The sequence below is a fragment of the Leptopilina heterotoma genome, unplaced genomic scaffold, assembly GCF_015476425.1.
Source record: "Leptopilina heterotoma isolate Lh14 unplaced genomic scaffold, ASM1547642v1 Lhet_13, whole genome shotgun sequence".
Lineage (NCBI taxonomy): Eukaryota > Metazoa > Arthropoda > Insecta > Hymenoptera > Figitidae > Leptopilina > Leptopilina heterotoma.
In genome coordinates, this window is record NW_025110848.1 from 1,367,736 (window position 1) to 1,381,625 (window position 13,890).

The 13,890-nt window shown below is 23.2% G+C and overlaps 1 protein-coding gene across 9 annotated transcripts in view; it reads right to left on the reverse strand.

Moving 5' to 3' along the window:
- The window catches only part of LOC122512886 (hemicentin-1), a 349,783-nt gene that overhangs the window by 70,680 nt on the left and 265,213 nt on the right, over positions 1-13,890 (reverse strand). For 7 of the 9 annotated variants that reach the window (XM_043629017.1, XM_043629011.1, XM_043629016.1 and 4 more), the window contains exons 10-16: positions 11,327-11,665; positions 9,320-9,586; positions 8,388-8,744; positions 7,546-7,806; positions 6,283-6,537; positions 5,213-5,230; positions 1,722-1,859 (exon numbers count right to left, since the gene is read on the reverse strand). In XM_043629017.1, the coding sequence (XP_043484952.1) occupies positions 1,722-1,859; positions 5,213-5,230; positions 6,283-6,537; positions 7,546-7,806; positions 8,388-8,744; positions 9,320-9,586; positions 11,327-11,665 (1,635 nt within the window). The remainder of the gene's footprint in view (positions 1-1,721; positions 1,860-5,212; positions 5,231-6,282; positions 6,538-7,545; positions 7,807-8,387; positions 8,745-9,319; positions 9,587-11,326; positions 11,666-13,890) is intronic. The other 2 variants (XM_043629012.1, XM_043629010.1) reach the window with 1 other exon arrangement.

Consider the following 13,890-nt stretch of genomic DNA (forward strand, 5'->3'; position numbering starts at 1 on the left):
AATAATTTTTATAAACAGTTCAATTCTTTGCAAGTATTTAATTATTTTAAAAAATTTTCATAAAATTCTTCACACAAATTCAATTATTTTCTAAAATTTTTATAAAATTATTAGAAATAATTCAATTATTTGTAGAAAATTTATAATAAATTTCATTTCAAAAGTTCAATTATTTTTATAAATATAGTAAAATTTTTTTCAAGAATTGCATTTTTTCATGAATAGTAAAATTTTTATCAGGAATTCGATTATTTTTATTTAAACTGTAATAAAATTCTTCAAAGAAGTTCAATTATTTTCAAAAATTTTGATTAAATTTCTTTGAAGAATTACATTATTCTCATAAATAGTATAATTCTTTGCAGGTATTTAATTATTTTAAAAAATTTTAGTAGAGATTCAATTATTTCAAAAGATTGTAATAATATTTAATTATTTCAAAAATCTTAATATTTTTTTTTTTTGAAAGAATTTAATTATTATCAAAAAGTTTTATAAAATTCTTCTAAACAATGGAATTATTTTCAGAAAATTTACTAAAATCATAAAAAAACAAAAAAGTCAATGAAATTATAAAAAAGTAGAATTTTTATTTCTCTAAATAAAATATTTTTAGTTTAAAAAAACTTGTTTTCATTTAAATTAAAACCGAGAGACCAAAACCTCTACTATTTTCCTTTATTTTCCAAAAAAACAATTTAAATTCTTTTTAAAATTATATTTTTTTTTCCTCTGGACTTTAAAACAAAACAAAAAAGGTAATGGTGCACAAGATAAAGGAAATTTTTTTTCGAAATGAAAGGGATTTTTTTTTACACGGCCTAAGTGCCATTTAATGGCATTTAAATAAAACATTTTACGTCGCGTTAAATCGAAGCGACCGGGTGCATACAAATCTTACAATTACAAAAGAAGGTGACACGCATATAAATGAGTTTAGCAAAATTTCTCGTTCGTTTCACACAGTCACTGGTGTGTGGATATTGCCAACAACGATTAGGGAGTTTATCGAGCTTTTTTCAAAAAAAAAAAGACAAAAAAAAAGTCTTTTCATTTCATATTCAAATCACGAAGTGTAGAAAAAAAAGAAAAAAGTTACCGTGAATATTTTATTGCTTCTTATTAAACCTAAATGAACGTCTTATTACCAAGTATTTAAAAGTTTTATCCACTTGTAAATGCATTTTACTGTACTGAAAGTCTTGAAACAATTTTTTTTCCCTTCTTACAAACCACGCGATCGATAAATTTTTTTCCTTCACTCAATTCGATTTTTCTTTTATTATTTTTTTTTTTTGCTTTTTTGCTATCCATGGTCGATTAATTCTATTGAAAGTAGTGTTTCAGAAAAGTTTTTTTTCCTAAAGGAATACCTTCAAAAGTTTGTTTTTATTTATAGAAAAGAACAGCAAAAATTATAGAAAAGAAATAAAAAATTCGTAATGAAAATTAATAATTAAATGAAATAGAATTGAATTAATAAAAATGGAACTGTAATATTTTGCGAAAGTAGAAAAAAAAATTCATTTTGATGAGGTTCAATTTAAGATGTAAACTTATTCTTAAATCTTATTAAATGGGTAATTCAGGAAAATTGGATTTAGAAGTTTGGAGAACTTCTGATGATGCTCGTTTTGAAGGAATTCCACATTACTCCTAAAGCATGCAAATTTGAATTCACACTAAGCGTTAACGATATTCAGTAACTGAAGTCAACTCACATTTCCCCGGAGTGCGCTTTCGTCGGCAAACTATGAAAATGACAGTGCCAGCAATGATGATCGCAATTAGAACAACCACCGCGACAATGATCGCAAGTGTGGGCATTTCTAAAATCCTCAACCACCATGGAGTACTTCCTGTAAAAAGAGAAAATTCAAAAACTTTTTTTTTGCCACTCTCTCTTTCTCTCTCCTTTTAGTCATCAATATATTAATCAATTAGAATTTTAAAACATAATAGCAAATAAAATGGGGAAAACATAAAATTTACCCCATAAAAATGCACTTTCATGCTTTTTCCATCCTTTTTTTTCAATTTTTTTTTGCGCGCGCAAAATTGATAAATTTACACTTCTTTTAAAGCGACGAAGGCATTACAATTTCGCTTTTTACGAGATCATGCAAATTTTTTATTATCAATGACGGAATTCAATTCTCTTTAACGAAAAAAAAATATTAAATTTTCTCCCAAATCCCAACAAAGTATAACGTTTTTAAAAGTGTCAAACAAATGTTTACTAGGAAAAATTCAAACGTAATTTACGAACAATGTCAATCGTAATTTGCGAAAAATGGTGACATTATTTATTTATTATTTTCAAAAATCTTGAAACTGTTTGGAAAATATTTTATTTAATTTATTTGTTTACATTCATTCAGTTGAAATAGAAACAAATAATTGAATAAAAAAATAAAAATATTCATTCAAGCGATATTTGAACAATAATTAAATATAAATTAAATATTTAAATATTTTTCCTCAATTAGAATATTTTCATCAAGAATTTTTTCGTCAAAAAGATTTTTTCTTCAAAAAGATATTTTATTACACAAAATTGAAAATGTTTAAATAGTGAATCAAAATTCTTAACGCTGAAAAAATTAAAGACAATTGAAATAAAAGAATTTTTTACCGTAATTCACGAAAAATAGTCATAATTATTTTCTTTTATATAAAGAAATAATTATTTTTGTCTATTTAAAAATTTGGGATCTATTTCAATTGAAATTAAAAAGATTTGAAGAATAATTTACAAAAAAAAGTATATACAATTATTTTCTTCTACAAAAATAAACAATCTTAATCAATTTAAAAAATCTGAATCTATTTTCCATGTAAATATCAGAAAAAAATTGAAATAGAAAATTTTTCGAATGTAATTTACAAAAAATGGTGCAATTATTTTCTTCTGCAAAAATAATAAATTTTAATTTAAAAAAAAATATGAACCTATTAAAAAAATGTTAATTCATTTCAGAAATGTATTATTTATTTATTTACTTTAATCAAATTTACTTTAATCGAAAAATATTTATTTAAACTAGGTACATTACACGAAATATAAATTAAATATTTATTTAAATATTTTTTCACAAAAAGATTTTTTTATACAAAAACAATTTAAACAGTGAATAAAAAATAAAATTATAATGGTACATAAAATATTTAAATATTTTTTCTGGAATTAAATTTTCTATACAAAAAAAAATTAAAATAGTGGAAAAAATGTGTAACAAAGAAAAATTTGAAAAAATTGAAATAAAAAAATTTTTGATTTTAATTTACTAAAACTAAAGCAATTTTTTTAAAGCAGGAAGTTTTCATTCACTTTCTTTTTCATTTTTAATTTGTTAGATTTTTAATTTCACTTTCATTTTCACATTGATTGATTATTTTAAATTCAATTTCATTTCAGCTTCCAATTTGATAGATTAGTATTTTCAAACTGAAAAAAAAGTGAAAATAAAAAATCTTTCATAGCGAAAATAATGAGTATAAATAAAAAATGATCAAAGTGAAATCAAAAATGAAAATAAAAAAGAAAATAAAAAATCTAGGAGAGTAAAAAAAAAAGTCAAAGTAGAAATTAAATTACATAATCGACCCCCAGAAATCAATTCTAATTTTAGAAAACTAAAATTATTTTAGAAATCTGAATCTATTTAAAAAATCACATAATATTTGAATTAATTTATTTGCTTTAATTAAATTAACTTTATTAAACAATAATTTACTATACATTAGTATTTATTTAATTTTCTTCTACTGTAAGATTATCTGTACAAAAAATTGAAATGAATCAACAATTTTAACACTGACAAATTTTATAAAAAATTGAAATAAAAAAAATTTTCGATCGAAATTTATCAAAAGAAAAGCAATTTTTTTCTAATTCAGAAACAATTTTATAATCAATTAAATCTTACTGAATCTATTTACAGAATTTTTTTATTTAATTTATCTGTATAACTAATTAAATTTACATGAATTAAAAAATTACATAAGAGACAATAAAAAAGTATTTATTTAAACGACAAACAATATAAAAAGAAATTATTAAATATTTAAACGTTTCTGCAAAAAAATAATTTAAAAAGTAATAAATGTAAATTCTTAACACTAAAAAAAATTTAAAAAACTTTTTGCAGCCACGGAACATAAATGACGGGGAAAGTAATTTAAAAAAAAAGAAAAAAATTCTGATAAATAGAAGTGTGCGACAAAACAAAAAAAGTGCACTTGATTTTCTAGAGTAGAACCTGGACTTATATATACTGAACTCACTTTCATTCAATGGACGTTTTAATACACTAATGTACACCACTCCCAAAAGCTTTACACACGTCAGTGTTATATTGTATGCTTCTGCATTATGGCAAAAGTTTGTTTAATGCCAACTCACAAAGTGTAACTCTCTCTACTTTCAAAAAGAACTTGGAAAAACATCATTCTCAAAAAAAAGAAACAAAAAAAAAGAAAAATAAAAACATTCTTGAAATTTGATCCATTTAAGATATATATATACCAACAGGGATGTAAGAAGAGACGTACGAAAATTTAGAGATGAGGGTAACTTGAAAATTCAAAGGTTTCGTATACCAAAAGTTTCAAATCAGAATCTTATATAAACCAAGTTTACGTTACTTGCACACAGAAATCACATTTGCATCGTATTATGAAATCTTTATAAATTTACATCAGGAAGTTTTGAATTTCATTTACCTATTTTTTCCCCCTTTCTTTATTTTTACTTTAGCCAAAAAAAAAAAAATTCAAAATCCGAAAAAAGAGAAAAACAAGAAATAAAAATTCAAAAAAAGAAATAATTTCAATCATTTCCAAGTTAGTTTTCTTCTCCCATGTAAAAAAAAATCTATCAAAACTTTTCAATTTCTATTCCACACTATTTTAGAGAATATTTAGTGGTACTCAAAAAATGAAAGTTTCTCCGAAGAAAAAATATTTTGCATAATTTTTTTTCTTTTTTTTAATCTTAAAAAGTAGAATTTTTTTTATCGCAAACGATAAATCAACGACTATATATACATATTTTTAAAGTGGGGGTAGAAAAAAATTCTTTTTTTCCCTTAAAAAAATGATATTCATGTTGGAGAAAAAATGCATTGAAAAAAAATGAGTTCAGAAAATATTTAAAATTTCTGATGACACAGAAGATAAAAGTGATATTTCATAATACCATTAAACTTACCGTCGTATCCCAGGCGAGCTAAGGAAATATGAAAGATTTATATGCCTGAGAATCAACATTAAATGTTCTATTTAATAGGGGTATAAATCTATTCATGAAAATTGAATTCATGTAAATGTGAAAATTTTAATTCAATTTCGATATAATATTTAATAATAATAATAATGAAAAATAAATGTTTATTTTGGAGATAAATAATTCATACTTTCTAAATTGATAAATAATTTTAATGAATGAAAAAATAAATATTTATTAAAGAATAAATAATGATGATAGTAAAAATAAATTAATAAAATTAAATAATTATTATAAAAAAAACTTCTTTCTTTATTTTAAATATTTTCCCTCGAACAATTAAACAAGAATCATAATATTCAACATAGAACTTTTAATTTACGAAGAAAAAAAGAACTTAAAAATTATCAGTCTCTAGGGAAAGGTACATTAAAAGTTTTGATTAAGTCTCTAACGGTTTATAACGAAACCTTTTTTTTGTCAATTACTTTCAAGTACAAAATAAAAAAAGGAAAAAGTAAAAAAAAGTTCTCTAATATTCTTAAATAGTAAATAATAAATAATACAACAACAAATAATAATAATAATAATAATAATAATAATAATAATAATAATAATAATAATAATAATAATAATAATAATAATAATAATAATAATAATAATAATAATAATAATAATAATAATAATAATAATAATAATAATAATAATAATAATCGAGAAATAATATTAAAACTAGATCAATAATATTGAAAATAGATAAAAAAAAACATCGACGAAAATAAATAAATAATATGAAAAACAAATAATACGAAAAATAATTAGTATTAAAAATAAATAAATATTATCATTAAAAAGTTTTCTAAATAAATTTCCAAAATAAATTTAGTTCTTCATTTGAATGTAAATGAATTTTTTTTTGTTTTTTTCTCTTTCTCTCTCCCTCTCTCCTTCATCCCAAGGGGAAAAAGATTAAAAAAAAGAGGAGAGAAAAAAAGTAAAAGCGGATAAAGAGAGTTAAAAAAAAATAATTAATCGTTTTTAGATTGAATACTGACCTGGAACGTCGAGTTCGCATTCGTTTGAAAAACCAATGGAGTTGTTGGCGACGCATATATAGGTACGAAATTTGTTAAGGTCCTCCAATAAAATATAACTTTTGCCCTCGTGTATTTCCGCATTTTGATCGAAAGTATCGTTACCAACTTTTAAAGTCCAAGTAAAATCAGATTCCTTCGGATTGCCCTCAGCCGAACAAACGATGTAATCCTGACCGTCTCTTCTTTCTCTTTCTATTCGGCATTCCGGTTTATCTAAATATGTTCCAATAATAATGGAATTCATAAAAATTAATTGTTCAATTAATATATTCGATTAAATAATTTTTATTTTGTTTATTACCATTTATTCAAAATTTATGTTGGTTGTAATTTATTTATTCCATTTTCATATATCAATTTTCAATTCAATTTTTAATATAAGTTTTATTGAAATTTTTAATTCACTTCTTAACTCAATTTTCAATTCAAAGTTTAATTCAATTTTTAATTTAAGTTTTAATTCAATTCTTATCTCAACTTAAAATTTAATTTTTAATTCACTTATTTAAACTCTTAACTCAATTTTCAATGCAATTTGAATTCAATTTTGAATTCAATTCTTGATTCAATTTTTAAGTAAATTTTTTAAATTCAATTCTTAACTCAATTTTCAATTCAATTTTTAATTTAATTTTTAATTCAATTCTTAACTCAATTTCCAATTCAATTTTTAATTCAGTTATTTAAACTCAACTGAACTTTTAATTCAATTTTTAAGTGGATTTTTCAAATTTAATTCTCAACTCAATTTTCAATTCAATGTTTAATTTAATTTTTAATTTAATTTTTAATTTAATTTTTAATTCAATTTTTAATTCAATTTTTAAGTGGATTTTTCAAATTCAATTCTCAACTTAATTTTTAATCCATTTTTCAGTTCAATTTTTAATTCAATTTTTAACTGCATTTCCAGTCCAATTTTTAATTCAATTCTTAATTTAATATTTAGTGGAAAAATTGTTTATTCGTACTTTTATTCCATTAATGAAAAAAAATTAATGGAATAAATATTAATTTATTAATTATCAATAAATTAATGGAATAAAAATTATTTATTCCAGTAATAAAATAAATTTCTAAACTAAATGAAAAAAAAATTTAATATGTAAATTAATTTTTGTTTTTCTACTATAATAAATAATTGAAAATTAATTGAAAAAAAAATTTTAAAGCATAGATAAAAAATTATTTTGATAGAAGAAAAAAAATTTGTTAACTCACATTGAACGTTTATATAAGTCGAGATATTATTAACTCCTTGACGATTTTTAACTCTACAGTAATACGTTCCATTACTTCTTTTTGGAAATGTATATTCAAATGAAAGTGTATTTGAAGTTCCTAGAATTTCATTCGATCCTTCACGATACCATTCAAATTGTGGTTCCGGATAAGCCTTTGCTGAGCAACTTATTTTTTCCGGTATATGGTCTACGATGACGTTTATTCTCTCCCTTGATATCGTTAGATTCTCTGGTGGATCTAAATTACCAGAATAAATTTTAAAAGAAATTATTTTTTTATACATTTTTTTCGAAATCAAGAAAATAAAATTTTTTCTTACAAAAAATGACAAAAATTTGAAATCAACTAAAAATAGTAATTGAAGAAATTTGAATAGTAGGATATACTTCACAATAATAAAATAATAAAATAATAAAATAATAAACTCTAGAAAATATTAAATCTTATTATTAAGAAGCGCTTATCCCTTTACATAATCTGGTGAATGAAACGAATTAAAACTAATGAATGAACTAATGAAGAAAATAAATATTTAATTACGTCTCAGAATAAATTTTTCAAAAAATATTTCCTCTTTTTCTACATTGTAAAAAGAATAATAATAACGAAAGCTAACAAAAAATTAGAATTTCAATGTTTAATTGTTTAATTGAATATAAATTTTTTATTAAAATTTAATTGAATTTCAATTTTCAATTCAAATTCTAATTTCAATAAAATGTAAAATATTAAAATAAAACAAAAATTGAAATAAAAATCAAATTTCAAATAAAAATAAAAGTTTGAAATGAAAATTAAAAAAAATTCTTGAAACGTACATTCAACTTGAAATGTGGTATTACTGTTAACGGCTTTTCCAACGCCATTACTGGTACTTTCACAGGTGAATCTTCCATTATCTTCTAATCTATCAAGTTGACCATTCGGCCAGGCAGTGAGATTCCAAATTAAAGTCGACTGTATACTTTCAAAATCGAATGTTCGTAAATCCGGTGAACGATAAAAATTATTAACGTAATATTGTTTCGATTCGGAAAAATCAATTAATTTATCGCCCTTTTTCCAGGAAATATTACAAATTGGCGCACATTCCACAATGCATTCAATGCTCACACTCGATGCATTGTAGGCAAAACCCACGTATGGTGGAAGTTTCTTAATAAATGCCGGAGGAGCTAAAAAAATCGTTAATATTATTTTTTTAACAATTAATTAGTCATATTACCATTACTAATTAATTTATTTATTTACAAAGTTCTCAGTAACTCAATTCTTAAACTAATAAAAAAAGAATTAAAAGAGAAAAATTTTTTTCTTTATTTCAACAATTACGAAAATGTCTATAATTATTTTTTCTTTTCATCTTTGTAAGGTGGAATTCTTTTCATAATTCTTACAGAAGAAAATTTTCTTACTTATTTTTATTTTCTATTTATTTTCTCTTTAAATGAATATACTTTTATCATTATTCTCAATGGAATTTTGTAATAATTTTTATTAAGGGAACTTTTTTAAAAATTTTATATTATTATTTCAACAATTTTTTTGATTTTTAAATAAAAATTCCTATTTCGTTTCCTATTATAGGGGGAAATTTTCAAATAACTTATATAAGGAATTTTCTTTTTAAATTCTTATAAAGGACATTTTCTTTTAATTAAAGGGAAAATTTCTAAATAATTTTTATAAGGGGATTTTTTTTATTATTAGGAATAATTTTTTTTAAAAATAATTTTTATAAATTTCTCACCTTGAACATCAACGAAAGTTGTTGCCGAATCACCATCGCCTGCTGAATTATATGCCATACATGTAAAATTAGCTTCAGTTTCAAGATTTGCCGATTCAATTTTGAGAACTGATTTATTTTCATCCGGTAATCTATAAAGACCACGCATCCATTTGAAGCCTGCAATTTCCGGTCGTCCTGGATCTTCCACTGAGCATGTAATAGTTAAACTGTGTTTTTTGATCACTCGAAGGGGTTCGTATGATATCGAGGCTGGTCCCGGTTTATCTGTTATAAACGATTTCAAATTTAATCTCCATTTTCATTCGGTTCCCAAAATCAGATTCAAAAGTAAAATCATATGTCATTTCAAATGTCAAATAAGAAGAGAAAAAATTTAATAATTTCAAATTTCAGTTTTTCATTTGTTTATTTTTTCAGAAAATAATAAATTAATTAGAAATTTATAATTTGTAATAAAAAAAAAAGTTTTTTAACAAATGAATTAAAAATTTGTACAATTTATTCATTCATTTGATTTAAAAAACCTAATATTCTATTTAATAAAAAAATCGGTATTTTTATTTCTAATTAAATGAAAATTCGGTTTTTTCATTTTATATACAAATAAAAATTCGGTTTTTTTTATTTCTAAGCAAATAAAAATCGAATTTTTTATTGCTTATCAAATAAAAATTCGGTTTTTTTTATTTCTAAGCAAATGAAAAATCGGCTTTTTAATTTCTAAGCAAATAAAAATCGGTTTTTTTTATTTCTAAGCAAATAATAAATCGAATTTTTTTATTTATAAAAATTATAAGCAAATAAAAAATTGTTTTTTTCATTTTAAAGTAAATGAAAATTCTTTTTTTTATTTCTAAGTAAATGAAAATTCTTTTTCTTATTTCTAAGTAAATGAAATTCTTTTTTTAATTTTTAATCAAATAAAAATTTGGATTTTTTATTTCCAATCAGATAAAAATGAATTTTTTTTAAAAATAAAGTTCATTTGATAAAAATTATAATTACTCAACCTGAAAATGTTTACTTCGAAATACTTTAATATAAATAATAATTACTATCGACTTATAATTTTTTTTCAAATTAAATAAATATTTTTTGATTTAAAATAAAAATTTATTTTTAATCAATATCTGCTTTTATTTTTTTTCTATTAACAAATTACATTTAGTTTAAATAATAATTATTCTAGCTTAATAATTTTTATTTTTTATTCGACGAGAAATAAAAGTTTATTTTCCCTCAATTTCTGTTTCTTTTTTTTCTGTTAACAAATTGTAGGTATTTAACTTGAATAATTCTAGCCTAATAATCTTTATTTTATATTTTCCTAGGAATAGAAATTTATTTTTTATTTTTGTTTAAAAAATGTCCATTTGGTTTAAATAATAATTACTCAAAACTAATAATTATTATTTCTAGTGAAATAAAATTTCGGTTTATTTGATTTGAGATAAAATAAATAATAAAATAAATCATAATAAACAAAATAACAATTAGTGTACATGGTTATTTTATATAATAAATAAATATTTGCTAACAGTAAAGTAACCGTTTCTTTCAGTCGAATAAATCCCCCCCCCCCTTCTTTTAATTCTTGCAGTTACATAAGTTTTTACATCAAAAGAAATATTATTCTGTAACAATCTTTCCATAATTTCGAGTTCTTTTGAAAAATAATTAAACAAGCGAAACATGAAGTAAAATTTTCCACTTCGTCTATATTTTATTATTAAAAACTTGACTAGAGTACTCGAATGTGACTACAACCTAATTAAATTTTCCCCAGTTACATTTTGTTTTAAATTCACGTTATTACATTTATGAGAATTAAAATTATTCAAATATGAGACAAGTAAAAAAAAAGTTTGAAAAAAAAATTTTTATTTTATTACATTTTACCATATAGTACAAAGTAATAAAATAAAAAAAAATTTTTTTTAAAAAAAGTTGTATGGAAGATGATTGGAAATCTCGAGGAAAAAAAAATAAGAGAAAAAATCTTACAGTTTACAACAACTGGCGTGCTTGAAGATATGGGTCCCCATCCAGCTTCATTTCTCCCTTCGCAGGAATAGTTTCCATGAAATGATCTCCCGACAGCCTCCAGGAGCAATTTACTTGGATCAATGTCGCAGAAGGTGGCTATTTCATCTGTGGTCACTGGAGTCGTGTTCCGAGTGCAATCCGGAAGTTCCTTCAGTAGATCCCCATCCAAATACCAACGGACAGCAATCAAGGTCCTCGGATTTCCGTCGGTGACTTCGCAAGTCAAAGAAACGTTCACACGGTCAGTCTCATTGATAGGACCACTCGGCTCCATACTAACTTCCACCTCCGGTTTATCTGTGATTCAAATCATGTTTTTTCCGTCTTCAATATAAAATAATACACTTTTCCCCCTCGGACATCCAAAGGGGAAAAAAAAAATTTGATTACATTTCAAATATTTCCTTTCTCATTCTTGTCTCAATTCTCTTCTTCTTCTTCTTCTTTTCTTTATTTATTGTAAAAAATAAAGAGAGAATTTTTTTAAAAAAATCAAGAATTGACAAAAAAAAATACGATAAAAATCTGATTTTATATACATTCTTGGAATAAAATTACATTTTAGGAATGCATTTCTTCCTTTTTTTCTTCTCTTTTTTTCTTTTGAGTGTGTCAAATCAGAAAAGTGTCTATGTGATTACTTGCATTCTGACTCGGTGAAAGGAAATTCTTTATCGGTTTGTAGCATTTCAAATATACCGAGAAAATAGTAACATTTCCTTTACGATTTCTCCAAGGAGAGGATTTATCAACTTTTCTATATTACTCTCCCTGTAATTTAATATTATGGTTTCTAATTAAAAATTAAAAGAAATCAAAATTATATATAAAGATTGCATTTATTGCGGTTTAATTAAATTAAATTAAATTACATTTATATAATAATTAAATTGTGATTCAATTAAAAGAGAAATGTATCAAATCATTAATATTTTCTTTTATAAAGAATTTCTTTTCAAATTGCTTTAAAACTTTTTTTTGTATCAGTTTCATCAAATTTTTCATTAATTTTTGAATTGTTTATTCAATTTGATACAATTTGGTCCCATTTGTTATCAATTTTATTCAAGTTCGTATTATTTTAATTGAGTTTCATCAACTTGTAATAAATTTGATTAAATTTAATCCAATTTATTAACAATTTTATTCGAATTAAACACGTTTGTTATCTACCACTGGTTTACAGTGAAATTGCCAATCGAACAAAACATTTTTTTTCGAATAGAAGGTGTTTTTTGAGTAAGAAAATCATAGTTTTAATTTTTTTCCCTCGTGCAGTTTTTCTGTAGCTTCAAATTTTGCATTTTCGAGGTGCGACGCCACTTAAACTTACCTGTAAGAAAATTAGCTTGTCAAAATATAATAAATGAGGTATCATTGGAAAAGCTATTATTTACCTTTCAGTCCATAGGTCACAGAATAAAATTCAACAATCAAGGATTTCTGAAATCGTAGATTTCGAATCCAATGTTAGTTTTCTAAATTTCAAAATGGCGGATCCAATATGTCGGACAAATTTTTAAAAATCAATTAAATTCGTCTCAAATTCGTTACTCGGGGGTTTTCGGGATCGCTGATTACGAATCCGATGTCAGATTTCGAAAATTGAAAATGATGGATTTATAAAGGTGAACGAGTTTTTTAAAATCCATCGAATTCGCACCTATTGGATCCGCCATTTTTAATTTTTGACATCTGACATCGGATTCGTAATCAGCGACCCCGAAAACCCCTGAGTAACGAATTTGAGACGAATTTAATTGATTTTTAAAAATTTGTCCGACATATTGGATCCGCCATTTTGAAATTTAGAAAACTAACATTGGATTCGAAATCTACGATTTCAGAAATCCTTGATTAGTGATTTTAGTAACTTTAGCGCTTAACCAAATTTTATTACTTCAATTTTTGCTGCAAATGTTTATGGGATACTAAAAATGAAGAATGTAGTTTCGTTCACTAAATTTAGTGTAGAATTGTCATTTTTAATCCAGTCGAGGTCCACAAGGGCTTAAAATTTGTGTAATGATATAGTCTATCAATAAAAAAATAAAAACCTAAACATTCTTTCCCGTTTGATATAGAAAAAAATAGTAGAAGTTACTCAAATGTCTAAAGTCATCAAAATTGTCATGAAATTTCATCTTTAATCGACTGTAACTCTCTCAATTTTTGTTGAATTTTATTCTGTGACCTATGGACCGAAAGGTAATTTAATAACCTTTCCAATGATACTTCATTTATTATATTTTGACAAGCTAATTTTCTTACAGGTAAGTTTAAGTGGCGTCGCACCTCGAAAATGCAAAATTTGAAGCTACAGAAAAACTGCACGAGGGAAAAAAAATTAAAACTATGATTTTCTTACTCAAAAAACACCTACTATTTAAAAAAAAAAATGTTTTGTTCGATTGGCAAAAAAAAGTTTTTAATTTGTAAACCTGTGTACTTTATTCAATTTGATCTAATTTCTTATTAATTTGATTCAATGTCACCCAGTTTGTTTGTATTAAATTCAATTT